The sequence below is a fragment of the Anopheles merus genome, chromosome 3R, assembly GCF_017562075.2.
Source record: "Anopheles merus strain MAF chromosome 3R, AmerM5.1, whole genome shotgun sequence".
Lineage (NCBI taxonomy): Eukaryota > Metazoa > Arthropoda > Insecta > Diptera > Culicidae > Anopheles > Anopheles merus.
In genome coordinates this window covers 41928699-41944561 of record NC_054084.1, presented here as the reverse complement: position 1 = coordinate 41944561, position 15863 = coordinate 41928699, and the positions used below count along the sequence as shown (strand labels likewise).

At 43.3% G+C, this 15863-nt stretch overlaps 2 protein-coding genes across 2 annotated transcripts in view; one reads left to right on the top strand and one right to left on the bottom strand.

Moving 5' to 3' along the window:
- Positions 1-5850, top strand: part of LOC121595626 — a 205807-nt gene extending 199957 nt beyond the window's left edge. Inside the window, exons 22-24 of the mRNA XM_041919717.1 lie at positions 1281-1419; positions 1501-2151; positions 2586-5850. Coding sequence (XP_041775651.1) covers positions 1281-1419; positions 1501-2151; positions 2586-3247 — 1452 coding nt within the window. The 3' untranslated portion in view covers positions 3248-5850. The remainder of the gene's footprint in view (positions 1-1280; positions 1420-1500; positions 2152-2585) is intronic.
- A 3612-nt stretch (positions 5851-9462) lies between these two features.
- LOC121597276 (importin subunit alpha) lies at positions 9463-12078 on the bottom strand. The gene is made up of 3 exons (XM_041922912.1): positions 11717-12078; positions 10179-11588; positions 9463-10085 (listed from the first exon to the last, which is right to left on the bottom strand). Exons 1-3 carry the CDS (start codon positions 11780-11782, stop codon positions 9993-9995), a joined length of 1569 nt encoding a protein of 522 aa, XP_041778846.1. The 5' UTR covers positions 11783-12078; the 3' UTR covers positions 9463-9992.
- Positions 12079-15863: the final 3785 nt, after the last annotated feature.

Genomic DNA, 15863 nt, shown 5'->3' with positions numbered 1-15863 from the left:
AAACCGCTTAAAAGCCAGAAATATCATAATTTTCTGCACGAATCATATAAAAAATTGGTAAAGTGTATAAAAGTAACAAATCAAATAAAAAAAAACTCCGAGTAACCAATAGTATTTTGATCAAAACTTTGTCCATAGAGTTATTAAACCACATACTTCCTATGTTAAAGCTACACCCATCTAGTCTTTAACGACTTTCAAAGTTCTAACACTTAATTCAATAATTTGGTGCTTTTCTAAGAAGATGAAACGTCGGGGGATTTGAGTGCTGTTTTTTTCCTCTTGTCATTCGACGCACTATTCAAAGTTTCTAAATTGAACTGCTTATGAACGAGTGAACGATTCTCCTCGCACGACATCAATGCATTTAAATATTAATTTCATCACGTACAGTTACAATTTACTCCGAATATTCGAAATGAACAGCATTGTTTATGATTTTCTTTCCCAAGGTTACTTTCCAAAATTGTTCACATTTCCCACGATGTATTTAACGTTCCCAAAACAAAATTGAATCATTTCTCTCTAACATGCTGAAACGACACTAATAAGTCATGGGAACGATTAAGAAATAGTGGAAAACTATCAATAAATCAGAGCCTGAATAAACAATCATACTTTGCTTAAATAACTTAAAAAGTAATTTCACGTTGATGATTACGTATACAATGGATTCCGATGTACTCTGATGCACCCCAGATGCACCCCAGATTCAAAGTAATTTACGATTGAATTATGCTGAAGTCGGTTTGGTGATAGTTTGTGCCTGAAAAATTAATTTAATACATGCAGAATGTTCGGAATTTCTCAAGCTGTCCCGTAATATGAAATATAACGCAACTACAATTACATACATTTAGGCGTAAAATGTCCTTACTTCGTCGAATTGAATAATAACCAAAACCAATCCCAGATTAAAAGGAATTTGTCAGTCGTTTAAAAACACACCTTCTAAAAATACCACCGTTGGTTAACTGACAGAAAATATTCATTCATGGTGAAATCAAGGTCCATAAAATACCAGCTACTTTATAAATTGTTTCTAGCATATCATGAAAATCATGTGAAATTAATATGCGGTATGAATAATTTCAATTAAATCATAAAAAAATGTTTGGAATTTCAAGCTGTTTCTTTTGATGAACACAAGAACGCTATTACAATTGCATACATATAGGGGCAAAAATGTCAACATTTAGGCGCAAATGCTTCGTCGTTATAGGAAACATTAACCAATTTTCTTTTAAAAATGGCCTACTTTTCTCTCCCACTTTGTACAGGGATTTTGTATACTGTTTAGCTTCGTGGTGAAGGCAGAGCTGAAGCAAGACACAACCGAGTCGACCAGCAGCAAGTCCAGCACCAAAAATAGCCTGGACGAAAACTTTTGCTCGGGATCAATCAATAGTCCGTTAAGTTGTAAGTGTGCGCACCCCCCCCAAAATTGTCCACGTGCTTAAGATCTATATGTTTTTTTCCACGAATACTCTTCCCATCCAGTTTATACCAATCAGGAACTAGATAAGGATAACGAATGCCTCTCGTCGGTGGGTAAGACAACGAAGATTCCTCTGACAATACTGTCCTCGCAGCAGCAGCAACACCCTTCCTCATCATCATCAGCTACCCAGCCGCTGATGCAACAGCAGCAGCAACAGTCCGCAGCAGCGCCCCACATTACCACCATCGAACCCTGCCTGCAGGTGGTAGACCTGGAGGGTCACAGCATGGACACGTTCCTGGGTGCTGCGGGCGGAGGTCTCTGCAGCTACACGACCGTCAGCACCGGGCCACCGTTCGGGGCGGGCGGTTGTTACGATCTTGCCGGCAGTCTGCTGCTACCTCCCGGCCCGGGCACGATGGTGGTCGGTGGTACGAGCGTGCCCGCACTCATCACGATCGAAACCAGCCCCAGCATTGTGTTAGCGGCTGGACCACCTCCACCGTCAGGACCACCACCCAGCTCGGGCAGCGTTAGCATCGAATGGCATCAGCAACAGCAGCAGCAGCAACAGCAACACTCACACGCTTGTGGCCATCGTCCCGAACCGCTGCCGGCGACCGTGAGCTTTCTGCCCACGATACCGACCGCGGATGGGGGCGATTTCGTTGGCGTGGGCACACTGGACATCCTGAAGGGCGTCGGGCAAGGTAGTTAATCTATGCTTCCTTATGTCCCTTTGGTGTGTGTGTGTGTTTGTGTGTTTGTGTGTGTGTGTGTTTGTGTGTTTGTGTGTGTGTATGTGTGTGTGTGTGTGAACTCTCCAATGCAAGCAGTCAATATTGATGAGTTTGAGTCTGAAGAAGACACTAATTAAACGTCCTTGGTGACGGCGTAACTGCACACACACACACATACATCTTTCAAGCCGTTTCAATCATGCCACTTTGCACTTGTCGTTCGCCACCGTTGCGAAAAAGGAACCACCTTGCAAGAACCCCCTTCGGGCGACGCTTGTCAACATCTTGTCTCCATGGAACCGCTGCTTCAAGTGCAGTCTCTCTCTCTCTCTCTCTCTTTTATGGCCACTCTAACACCCTCCTTCGTTTCTTTATGTCGTTCTTATTCCCCCTCGGGGTTCCAGACAGCATCATCGGCATACGTGGCAAAGCGCTCGAAGTGAACGATGGTGGCAGCAGCAAGAAGGTTGTTACGGTAATCGAATCATCCAGCGGTGGTGGTGGTGGTGATGGTGCTGGTACACTACCCCGTCAAACGGGGAAAGCAATCATGACGGCGACCCAGACCACTCCATCGCCCACCACCTCGTCATCGTCCCAGGGCACGGCAGCAGCACCATCACCGCTGATCCCGTACTACTCGGAGCAATCATCCGTGGCGGGCGCAGTGGTAAGCAAACCGGTCCCAGCGCCGCCCATCATTACCGTCACGTCAACGGATGATGGCAGGGCAGCGACGGCGTGTGGTGGTGGTGGACGCCCGCTCGACGGTATGCTCGATCGAATCTCGCACGATCTCGACTACCTGCTGAACCGCACGACCGGCGGCGACACGGGTGCATCATCCTCTTCCTCGGTAGTACCGATTCAGCTACGACCAACGACCGGGCCATCATCGGTAGCAGTAAGTAGCAGCAGCAGCAGCATCGGTACCAGTACAGCAACCGGATCGGCAGCAGCAGCACCACCACCACAACCGGGCGGCTCCATTAGCGCACCACTAATGCCCACTTGCCACAGTGTTCACGAAGTAATTATCGAAGAGTCTGAAGACGTAGATAGTTAAATATTTGCTCTGCAGCAGCAGCAGCAAACCGACACAGAAAAGGAAGGAAGCCACCGAAACCCAGAAGGTCGCCTCTACACAAATGAGCTGTAAAGTACCCGATAGAATGAACCCGTCTATTTTGGACGTTCGGTTCTCGGTGTGGGTTTGTGTTGATAAAGACAGGTTTTCCAGGCTTTTCTACGACTTTTACTTTTCGGGACGCGCTACTTTTGTTTTATCTACCCGTTTCGGTAGCTCCGGACTGATATGCTCACCATAAACTATGCACAGGGATGATATTCAATCGCCTGTTTGCTAGTGCCATCTCCCGTTGCGCCACGCTCCATTTCATTCAATTCAATCATTCTCATTCTCATCGTCAGCATCATCATCATCATCGTCATATCATCTCACGGATAATGACATCCCTTTTTCTTCAGTGTGTCCTCCTGTTAAACGGGCTGGAAAGATTGGCTTCATTATCATATACTCCGGGTGGAAGCTTTCCGGACGCTGCGTTCCGGGAGCAGTATCATGCAATTAGCGATAATGTAATAAGGCATGCTCCTGGGCGGGCGAGTTGGTTGCTGTGGAACTCCAATCACATAACGGATCCGTCGGAATGATGTAGCTTTTTTTGAGCTTTCATTTTCATAACGTCCATCCAGCATCGGATGGATGTTTTTATTCTCGACAAGCCGCAAGAATCGATGCCAATTCCAACTCCCCGATTTTTTGAGAACATTGGCCATGAAGGCAAAATGACTCGCCCAATTCGTTTAGAACGATGAAAGTGAACTAATTGATCGGATTTTGCTTCCCGTTTTTATCATGCCACCCAGCACCCAAAATCACATTCATCTTGTTCGGGAGTGATTGGGCTTGCTGGCCGTGGGTGGATATTGTGTAGCTTCTTGTAGCAATGTCACGAAGCGGCCGATCCCTATCATCATCCCGACAAAACTAGTTTATTTGGCGTGTTTTCAGCACGCAACAACCGGAGGTGGGGGGGGGGGGGTAGTGATGGACCCTTCCGGTATGGTCATCACCTGTCACAAGCAGGAGCAGCAGAATATCGTTGTATTCCTGGAGTGAGGGGGGAGAAAGTCCCTTTCTCTGTCACTTATTCCATCCTGCTATGCTACCGCACGGCCGGCACTGACTTATCTCTGCGAAAGCCCCTGTTCTACCAATCATGCTTGTAACTGTTTGTGTGTTTCTTTCAACGAAACTCTCGTCCAAAGCCGGGAAAGCAACCTAATTCCCGACTTTTCTCCCAAGGGATCATAAATCTTTGGGCTCGCCCAGTTTTATCCAGACAAAAGGGGTGGGAGAGTTGGCAAAAAGGCGCAATGAATGATGGAGTAGCAAAAGTGTAACGTAATGGATAGGCACGCTGTGCCAAGTGTGCGATACGCAAACCGCAAAGAAAAACTGAGCTGGCAAAGAAAAACTAGCAACGAACAGAAATGAAAAAAACACACAAAATAATACAAATCTTACGTAGGGAAGAAAACCAACCAAAATGGGACACGAAGAAACACGTGGTTTTTATATACAAATAGAAAATTCTACATACAAAGCAAAAGCGAGGCGCAAGGGCAGATCCAGTTAAAAACAGAGCTAGTGTGTAATCGATTTAGATACAAAAATGAAGCAGGTTTTGGTGATCATTTAGTATGTGTGTGTGTGTGTGTTTTTTTTTTTTTCATGTGTAAATAGTAGCACAATCCCATAAAACTGTGTACATAATTAGGAAAGATTTCAATAACAACAACAACCAAAAACACTTTGAGGATACATTTTCACCCAGACGCCGCAGTGAGGCGTGTGTACAGCACAGAAGTACGATACGATATTGGTTATCCGTTGTTCCCTTCCCCGGGTGGACAGTGTTGGACAGGGAGAGAAGGGGCAGGATCGACAAGACAGGATGATCTTCAAACAAAAAAGGCTGACTGGCAACTGTTGTATCCCATTTTCTGTTTATTTAAATAACATTTTTCTACTATAAAGTTAGATGGTTGTTGCCGAAAGGAGGGGAGGTTAAAACGGGTTTGCCATGTTTTGTTGGAATTTCACAAAAAAAGGAAAAAATCTACATACCATTATAGTACAAACATATGTATTAACAGTGTTTTGTACAGGTTTGTTTAATTATTTTTCATTTGTTCAGTTTTTAAATCACGTGAGAAGTGCAAATTACTGTTGCAATCGAGCCAACCAATCAATGAACACCCAAAAAGACGAGCACAAGCTTCTGTTTTTTTTTTTTTTACGAAATTCATTTCTTCTTTGTGACGAAACTTTAATAGCAAATAGCATGGACAAAACGATGTACGAAAAAAAAACTTGTAAGCAAAAAAAATAAAAGAAGGTTTAAAAACTTATACAAAAACGCGCGATGGCGCGCAAAACTAAGCACGTGAACCAGTGAGGAGTGAGAAAAGGGAAGAGAGGTGCAAGTGAAAAACTTAAAAGAAGTGCATAACAGAGTTAAGAGAAACAACAGTGAGAAAGAAAATAACCAGAGACAAGAAATTAAACGAAAAGCTGTAGCTAGAAGTGGATAAAATAGGGTAAGGAATTTTAACGTTCCTCACAATGTACAGAAGAAACAGGAAAAAAAAGAAAAAACAAAACACACGAAAACGACAAAACATGAAAGCGTAAAGGAGGAAAGAAGAAAACCAAACCGGCGGTAAACCCAAAACAGTTTTTCCTCGGTGGAGATGTGTGTGTGTGTGTGTGTGTGAATGTGAGAGAGAGAAAGAGAGAGAGAGAGAGAGAGAGAGAGAGAGAGAAAGAGAGAGAGAGAGATGAGCGAGTGTATATAAAAATATGTATGCGCATCGTCGTTTGTGCACACGATGTGAGGATGAAAATAATTAAAAAAGTTCGTCTGATTTTGTGAAACCCCGGTGCCGAAAAACTCGTTGCCCGTTGCTTTGCGGGAAAGAATACATTTCAGGGTAAGTAGAAAGTAGAGGAAAAAAAATCAAACAGGGTGTCAGGTAAGTACTAACATAGTGAATGAATTTTCCTTCATTTTAGAAGAAAAATTGTTTTTAATTTCAATTCATTATTTCTTTGTCATAAATAATCAAATCTTTACTGTACTGTTTGTCCTGCTATGATTAGGACCAGCATGTCATAGACAGTCGAGCTCATTAATGGCAGAAGTCCGGCCTACACCGACTAAAGTCATTGCGCCAAAAAAGACGAAGAAGAAAGCAACTATGCTTCGACTATGCTTTTTCGGTTCGCTATGCTTCGATACTTCAATTCCAAATTATTATATCGTACATTTTCAAAAATCATTATCTAGAGGATGGTAAGTAAACACGGGCATTACAGGAAAGATGGACACTTGTCATAAAAACTGGATAAAAGTTATTAGTGAATTATTCAACAATATAGTATGTAATCTGGAGGTGTTACATCCTAATTGAGAACCATTTTTGGCATGATTTCTATCAAATTTGTACAAACAAATTTTCAATCGTGCGCTCGTTTGTGGATCTATTTTGGCTACTATCCATGTTAAGCTAAGTATGCATTCTTTATATTTTCGGAAGTTTTACATGAGCTAACAACTGATGAAAAAAAGACAAAAAAAAGCTTTACAAATATTGCTTTTTGGTGGTTTAGCTTCATGACACTAACGTGTAAAGATTTTACCCCGTGGCAAAGATATTTTTCATCTGCTATCAATTGTTGATTAACAGATGTCATCACACAATCTTTAAAAAAGGGTTACCGAAAGTCATGGACCAACCAGCCACTGGAGAAAGCATACAAATCTGCGAAGAACGGATTTCCTGTTAAACAGCAGCAGCCATGCATTATGCTGTTATTCGCACGACGCTGATGATGCACCTCACGAATAGCTACAGGAATCAACCATCAGTGCCAGTGTGGGAACCCAGTCACCCGGGCAGAATGAAGGTAGAGGCCCGAAACCAAAATGCAAAACGCCAATTTATAGGCGATGTGTGATTGGGTAACCTTAAAATTGCTAAAGGGGACAAAAATTATCAGTTTTGTTCGAAAATTGGGATCGCATACTAAATCCACCGTTAAATTCGACACGACCGCTACTTCACGAGAGATGAATAACAAAAGACGAGTGCAAGGAAGAACGAATAGGCACACCATACCCGAAATGTGCAAGAACCGATATCGATGAACGTAAGTATTGCACCAGTGCGAATGAGAAGTATAGTACATATATTGCGTACCATATGTGAGAAACGGAAAATGTTGTCCTTACACATTGGTGTGATGTTGATGGCCGGTGGTAAGTTGGGAACAATATACAAAACATCCCATTAATTGAAAATGCACTTCGTACGATGGTAAACAGTGATAGCAAAAAATTGTGATAATTTCCCGGTTTTTCCAAGAAAAATAAAATTCCCGGCTAATTCCCGGTTGAGTGGCGTCCCTGCTACTAGCTACTGCTGAAAGTGTTGTTGTTAGCCTTTATTAAGATTACATGTTTTTCAGGATAGTGCTTCGCAATTTCAAAACGCCCTTCCTGTTTTATTAAGTTTAATTCTTAACAAATTAAAATAAAATTGTCTGATCGCTTTTCTTTCAAAAAGGTAAATTGGGACATTTTCATGCTCGTTTTACTGTTTCGGCCGTGATCAAAGCAAGAAAACTGTGCGTAAAACCGACTGACGAAGCTCATCTTCACTCGCTATAGCAACGGCGCGCCTAACTTTCCCCAAGCAAACACACCTCGCGCATGATTTGCGAGGCAATGTAATCAAATCAAAGTAAGTCACCGAAGTTGCGACAAAAAGAAGCTTTAAAAGCGACGGCACAGTCTTATCTTTAGCTCCCTCTCTCCTGCTGCTAACTGCAATAAAATTAACACAGTAAAGAAACGACCATTTTTGCACCCATTTTAAAAGACCATTCAGTAAGTTAATATTAACAAAAATGTTAAGTCTCGCGCTTGGATTCGGGTGCTTAAAAAGTAAAGCTTTGCGATTTGCTGCGGGACTGTCTCTCTAATTCCAACGGAAATTTAACGTTCGCAGCGAAGGACACACCTCCCCACCCCTCCTCCTTCCCTTAGCCCCACTTTTCATCTACCAGCACCCCGGGGTGCGCGAGAGAAAGAAATCCACCGCTTTTCATCGCTGATGCGGCTAATTTCGCAAAAGACTGCAAAAATCTGTGCCTCTATGAGCTACTTAAGTGAATGCGAACAAAACTTTCGACAAACGCACGCACAAGGCATTTCACACACGCACACAACAACATCACGGTTGGGGCGGGTCCTCCTGGTCCGCGTTTACTACAGTTTGTTTATCGCTCTTAGCATGCTAAAAACGAAGAGCAGACAAGAATGCGAAAAACAGACGCTCTTTCTCCCCTCCCTAGCAACGGGGCACACACCACAGCAGTAAGCCATGAGACGTGCACGGCAAACGGAATCGTGACCCCCAAGTGTAACATACCACTATGCTGCTTTTGATTCAATCCCGGTTCTCCGCGCCATCGCGACTCATTACATGTTACCTACCCTCGGTCTCTTTTGCAAGAAGAAGGGAGGGGGTAGGAGAAAATAGAACTTTTTTTGTTAGCTTTAATCTCTTAAGTGTACATCTTAACGCACAGAATGATACGCATGAGGAGGGGTCAGTGTAGTGACAGGCGTACCAATACGAAGCTAAAAGCAGCAACACGGAACGGTGCACCACTGCACGGACAGAAAAGGAAAGGGAACATTCTAGAAATGGAAAGAATTCGTCATTGTATTTCTTTTCTAACCGCGTGCGTGATAGCATTAGTGACATTTCACGCGTGTTTTACGCCAAGGCTGTAGTAGAGAGATGGTCTGAGTGGCGTAACGTCTCGCTCCGACTCATCATTCTTCGCTCACGTTTTTACAGCAAAAGCACAAATCGGTTGGACGGTCACGAGGAGTTTTCCCGCTTGCTTTACCATAGGTAACGAACGGTATAAGCGCTAGAATTTGGGAATCAGCACCAAAACTCATGTCAAATTCAAAAACACAATTTACATGTTGCAGTACCATGTTAGAATACGAATGCTTTCGAAATTGTAATTGCATGAGAGTGTACATGTTTACGAGATTTAACGAAATGTAACGAAAAGGTAATTATTGTGCAGTAATGTTTACGGTTAAAGAGACTTGAGCTAACCCACCATCTGTACCTCTCATATAAGTTTTCTTTCAATCTGAACCATTAAAAAAACATACAAAAGCTTCTTTCGCTAGCTACACTAAATGCATTGTGAATGTATTTAAGACGGAACACACACTTTCTTCCAACACGCTGGACAAGTTGCCGTAAGGTACAGATTAAAACAGACGATACAAAAGGCCTACTTCAAATAAGCGTTTAGTGCAAAAACAAAGCTCGAATTAAGAAAACCCTTCCTGTTTCCTTTTTTTTACTATTATAATGGCCAAAATGTGTCAAACGAAACAAAGCGCAAATATATCGACAAATGGAGCTTATCACTGCTCGGAATAAAAAAAAACCAGTCATTGGAATTCATTGTTTTAAGATAGGCACTATTACAACTGTAAACGCGGTGCGCCAGAGCTCCTAGTCGTACTAGATTTTGGATGATGGATCAGCTCTGGTTTACCAGCTACTGTGTACTGTTGTGTGAGGGGAAATTGGGGACCTGCCGCGATGAGATTTGAATGATGATTACATGTAAACAATTAAACATATTTTTTTAACCTAAACAAACGAACGAATCACGGCACACTCTAGAACGAAAAGCCACCGTTCTGTGGTGTGGTGGGATTGAACTCGAGCGCACCATTCACCTCCTTCGGGGCACACTCCGGGTTCACATCCTCCTGTGGGCAAATAGTGACAAAAAAAAACCCAAAAAATAAATAACGTATTTTCACCCACCAATCAAATCAAAAGGCTGCGCGCGCCCGACTTACCGCATCACAGAAGTACGTCTCGATCAGCAGCAGCGCCTTCTGGTAGATGTCCTCGTTCTCGTGGTTCTGCAGCGTCTCCAGCTTGTCCAGTGCGCCGATCTCCTCGAACAGTGTGCACAGATTCTCGACGCCACCGATCTGCGACGCAAACTGGAAGATGTTGGCCACCCCGCTCAGCACCACGCGCACCGTGCGCGTATCCTTCGCCTCGAGCAAATCACAGTACGGCTTCATGATCGGGTACTTCTCGACGAGCTGAATGATCTGCTCGGTCGACCCGCCCGTCGTAGTGTTGGTGACGGCCCAGGCAGCTTCCTTCTGCGACTTGAAGTCCCCGTTTGCCAGCACGTCAATCAGCACGTTAAAGATGCCCGAGTCCAGAACGTGCTGGATCTGGCTCTGATTGCCCGCGGTAATGTTGCTCACCGTCCAGGCGGCTTCCTTCACGATCGTGTTCTTCGTGTGGCGCAGCAGGTTCGTCAGCAAGGGCAATGCGTTGGCCGCTATCACAGCATCAGTCTGCTTGTCGTTGCCGGTCACAATATTACCCACGCTGCGTAGAGCCGGCGTAATGATGGCCGGATTGTTGGTGCCGAGCAGACGGACCAGCTTGGGCACGGCACCGGACGCAACGACCGATTCCAGCTTCTCCACATCATCGTCCGTCACGTACGAAAGCGCCCAGCAAGCGTCCGACAGTACCTGTGCATCCTCGTGATCGAGCAGCGCCGACAGCACCGGAATCATCGGCTCGATCCGGTTGAATGGCGGGGCCGGATTCTTGTTGCGGCACAGGTTCGACATCAGCCAGACGATGTTGCGCAGGAACGAGATCTGCGTGTTGCCGTTCGTAACCAGGGCGATGATCGCATCTACACTGTTGTGCTCTAGCACAATGTCACGCGCCTTCGAACCATCGCCCGCAATGTTTCCCAGCGCCCAGACGGCCTGTTCCGCCACGGTGACCGACGGTGAGCTGAGCAGGTCGATGAAGCGTGGAATGGCGTTCGAATCAATCACGGCCTTCGTTTGCTCGGACGTGCCGGACGCAATGTTGGTGAGTGCCCAGGCAGCCTCGAACTGAAGCGCCGGCCGATCCGACGCGGAAAGGAACTTCACACACACCGGCACCATGCCCAGGCCGATGATCTTATCGATCGGGGGGTTCTTCTCCCGGCTCAACATTTTGCGGGCCGCCTGTACCGCGGCAAACTCTTTCTCCGGCTGCCCACTTCGGATGTACTGCATGATATCATCAAACTTAAGCGTTACCGGACTCTGAGCATTGTTTTCCTGCAGCGGCGACGTCGGCCCTTCATCCTCCGTAATGTTGCGACGCTTCAGCAGCTGGTCCTCCTTCTTGTTCTTGCGCAGCTCCACGGTCACCTCGTGACGCCGTTGGCGAAGTTCCTGTGTGTGTGTGTGTGTGTGAGTATGTGAGGGCGAGAGTGTGGCACGAGCGAGATATAAAAAGGGATCAAGTCATTGAAGCCGCTGTATAGTATGAAACAATTCAAGGGAATTATAATTCCACTTACCGTGTTCGATTTGGAGCCATGTTTGTACGCCGCCAGACGGTTGTTGGGAACATTTTCCGTATCCATTTTGTATTTTCCCTTTCTGGATCACCAGCAAAATCAAGGACTCTTTAACCTCAAACTACTTTTCGACAATTCGCTTCAGATAACAGAAATGACCCTGTATTGTGGCCGACTCGACGACTTATCACACGTTTACGAAATCACTACGGTACAGTTTAAACTGCAACACTTATTGAAATAAATTAACACAACTGCGTTTTAAGTCTATCGTGACCGAAGAGCACACCAGCTTTGCTACGATGGCGAATGATGCTGCTGAACTGGGCGGGAGATCGCTGGCGTTTGAATCCGTTGGGAGATCGTTGACGTTTGAATCGATTTTCAACGTACGGTTTTGAAGCAAGTCCCGTCAACAGAGTGACCAGAAATACCGATTTATCTGTATTCCTACCGATTTTTTATATGCTTATCGATTCACAGATAACCCTACCAGCATTAAACGGCTTTGAAGGCATTCAGAAGGCATTTAAGGCCTTAGTCGCCTTAGAAGGCGAATAAAGATTTCAACCGAAACTTTCACGGCTGAAACGGGATCTCTTCGAAATCTTTCAACTTTTTGATTCAACGAGAACAGATAACTTGCCGCCATCTTAGCTTGTTTATATACTGGTTTTGTAACCCTCACTAATGTAACTGCCAACTAGAGTAGTGACAACGCTTTTAGTTCCGAACCGAGAAAGCGTGTGTTCAAATCCTAATTTTTATTATCTTTTTTCTGTGTTTATTTCTTTTAAAATTAATATTTTCTTGCTATAATTAGAACAGATCAAATTTATGTGAAGCGAAATTTTAAAAACACCTTTTTAAAAAACATGATAATGACTATGTTTACCCTTCATAATCAGGATGGGAAAAAAATGTATCTCATTTCTCCTTTTACTAGAGTTATCGAAATAAGTTTGATATATTAATAGCTTTCAACGGGTTGGTCTTTAACAACCGAATAATGCAGACCATATTTAATAAAGTGAAATAGCTCAGAGCTTAACGCAAGAGAACATAACATGTAAATCGTGCTATCGAATCTCACGCACATATCTGGGAACACTATAACAGCGCAGTGCCGAAGACGCTTGTAAGGTTTTCTTTTGACAGTTGCAATTTCAAATTTCAAATTAAAAGCGAAATTTTTCAATGACATATTTCAAAGGCATTTAATTACTGCTAAATGCACTGCTGATCGCCTTCAATTCGCCGGCGATTATAAGGCGATTAGAAGGCATTTAACGGAAATTTGCGGGTAGGGAAGCCTCCTAAAACTACCGATTTTCCATTTATCCTACCGAAAATCACAGATATTTGATTTTTCAGTCGTTTAAGCTTAATCTGTGGCGCTTGGGATGCTGTTTCAAGGATTGATAACCTCATTTGTTACTTATCGCGCTGATGCACGTTTGTTTGCCTGGCACTTTTTATTTTTATCCGTTAAAATTTAATGTTCATAATAAGTAGAAAATGTCAGTTGCGTAGATACCGAGAATTGCTCGTCAAAGAAAATCATTTAAATTTGAATTTGAATCTCGCTGTCGGCGGTTAAAGCTTACCCGACAGACAAAGAGAATTAAATTTTCAGGCGAGGGGTAAGTAGAAACACACGGTGGGGGTCCGGCCCAAGATCGATCCGAAGTCGGTTGCTTTGGGCTAAAAATTAAAAATGGCGGATGGAGCGCTACCACAGAGAGAATGCGCTCTCTTGCTCCTTCTTCTTCTTCTTCTTTTTGGCACAACAGCCGCTACCGGTCAAGGCCTGCCTGTACCCACTAGTGAAGTGGGCTTGGCTTTCAGTGACTTATTGTTACCATAGCAGGATAGTCAGTCCTACGTATGGGGGCACGGTCTATTCGGGGCTTGAACCAATGATGGGCATGTTATTAAGTCGTTCGAGTTGACGACTGTACCACCAGACCGGCGCTCTCTTGCATGCCTTTAAAATACACGAGGCGCTCTCACTGGAAAGAATCCCTACCAGCATTAAACGGCTTTGAAGGCATTCAGAAGGCATTTAAGGCCTTAGTCGCCTTAGAAGGCGAATTAAGATTTCAACCGAAACTTTCAAGGCTGTAACGGGCTCTTTTCGAAATCTTTCAACTTTTTGATTCAACAAGAACAGATAGCTTGCCGCCATCTTCGCTTGTATACCCTACCCGCAAATTTCCGTTAAATGCCTTCTAATCGCCTTGTAATCGCCGGCGAATTGAAGGCGATCAGCAGTGCATTTAGCAGTAATTAAATGCCTTTGAAATATGTCAATGAAAAATTTCGCTTTTAATTTGAAATTTGAAATTGCAACTGTCAAAAGAAAACCTTACAAGCGTCTTCAGCACTGCACTGTTGTAGTGTTCCCAGATATGAGCGTGAGATTCGATAGCACGATTTACGTGTTATGTTCTCTTGCGTTAAGCTCTGAGCTATTTCACTTTATTAAAGATGGTCTACATTATTCGGTTGTTAAATACCAACTCATTGAAAGGTAATAATATATCAAACTCATTTCGATAACTAAAATAAAAGGAAAAATGAGATACATATTACTCCCATCCTGATAATGAACGGTGAACATAGTGTAATTATTATGTTTTTTTAAAAAGGTATTATTTTAATTTCGCTTCACATAAATTTGTTTCAAGTAATTATAGTAAGAAAAAAATAATTTTTTTAAAATTAATTAATTTAAATTAAATTAAATTAATTTAAAAGAAATAAACGCAGAAAAAAGATAATAAAAATCTGGATTTGAACACACGCTTTCTCGGTTCGGAACCAAAAGCGTTGTCACTGCTCTATTTGGCAGTTACATTGGTATAGGTGCAAATTCAGTATATAAACAAGCTAAGATGGCGGCAAGCTATCTGTTCTCCTTGAATCAAAAAGTTGAAAGATTTCGAAGAGAACCCGTTACAGCCGTGAAAGTTTCGGTTGAAATCTTTATTCGCCTTCTAAGGCGACTAAGGCCTTAAATGCCTTCTGAATGCCTTCAAAGCCGTTTAATGCTGGTAGGGATATATACTGGTTTTGCACCCTTACTAATGTAACTGCCAAATAGAGCAGTGACAACGCTTTTGGTTCCGAACCGAGAAAGCGTGTGTTCAAATCCTGGTTTTTTATGATCTTTTTCTGTGCTTATTTCTTTTTATATTTATATTTTCTTGCTATAATGAATATAAACAAACTTTTTGTGAAGCAAAATGAAAATAATACCTTTTTAAAAACATAATAATTACTCTATCTTCACCCATCATTATCAGGATGGGAGAAATATGCATCTCATTTCTCGTTTTATTAGATTTATCGACATGAGTTTGATATATTAACACCTTTCAACGGGTTGGTCTTTAACAACCGAATAATGCAGACCATCATTAATAAAGTGAAATAGCTCAGAGCTTAACGCAAGAGAACATAACACGTAAATCGTGCTATCGAATCTCACGCACATATCTGGGAACACTACAACAGTGCAGTGTTGAAGACACCTGTAAGGTTTTCTTTTGACAGTTGCAATTTCAAATTTCAAATTAAAAGCGAAATTTTTCATTGACATATTTCAAAGGCATTTAATTACTGCTAAATGCACTGCTGATCGCCTTCAATTCGCCGGCGATTACAAGGCGATTAGAAGGCATTTAACGGAAATTTGCGGGTAGGGATGCTCGCTCGCGCTGTTTCATTGTATTTTCCACATACCCTTTCTTTCCCGTTTCTCCCCGAACACGCTGCACTAGTGCGAGCGAGACACCGATTCCAGCATGCCGCTGCGAGAAAACTAAACTGAGCGCGCAGGCTGAAAGTGAACGCACACATTCACTCATGTGTAATTGTATGAGTGCAAAGATGTGTAGAAACCAAAACACGCTCGCGCCTCTGCGTAATTCCGCGTGTTTCCAACCGTCTCCCCCTGCTTCTACATGCCCCTTGCCTGAAAGTCGCACACTTTTTCATTCTCTTTGCTAGCGGGATAATCATTAAAATAATTGATTAAATTTAAATTGTTGCGTTCTCAACAGTGCTCCTGCCGAAATCTGCCAATATAATCTGGCCACACTGGTCCGCAGGTCAGGCGAGCTTTTTGGCGGCCACCATCGAA

What these genes read in the sequence shown, in the direction of transcription:
- LOC121597276 (XM_041922912.1), bottom strand. Translation starts at nt 11,782, where the DNA reads ATGGATACGGAAAATGTTCCCAACAACCGTCTGGCGGCGTACAAACAT. An exon ending in ATGGCTCCAAATCGAACACG is followed by an intron (nt 11,589 to 11,716) that starts GTAAGTGGAATT and finishes ACACACACACAG; the next exon opens with GAACTTCGCCAACGGCGTCA. An exon ending in AGACGTACTTCTGTGATGCG is followed by an intron (nt 10,086 to 10,178) that starts GTAAGTCGGGCG and finishes ATTTGCCCACAG; the next exon opens with GAGGATGTGAACCCGGAGTG.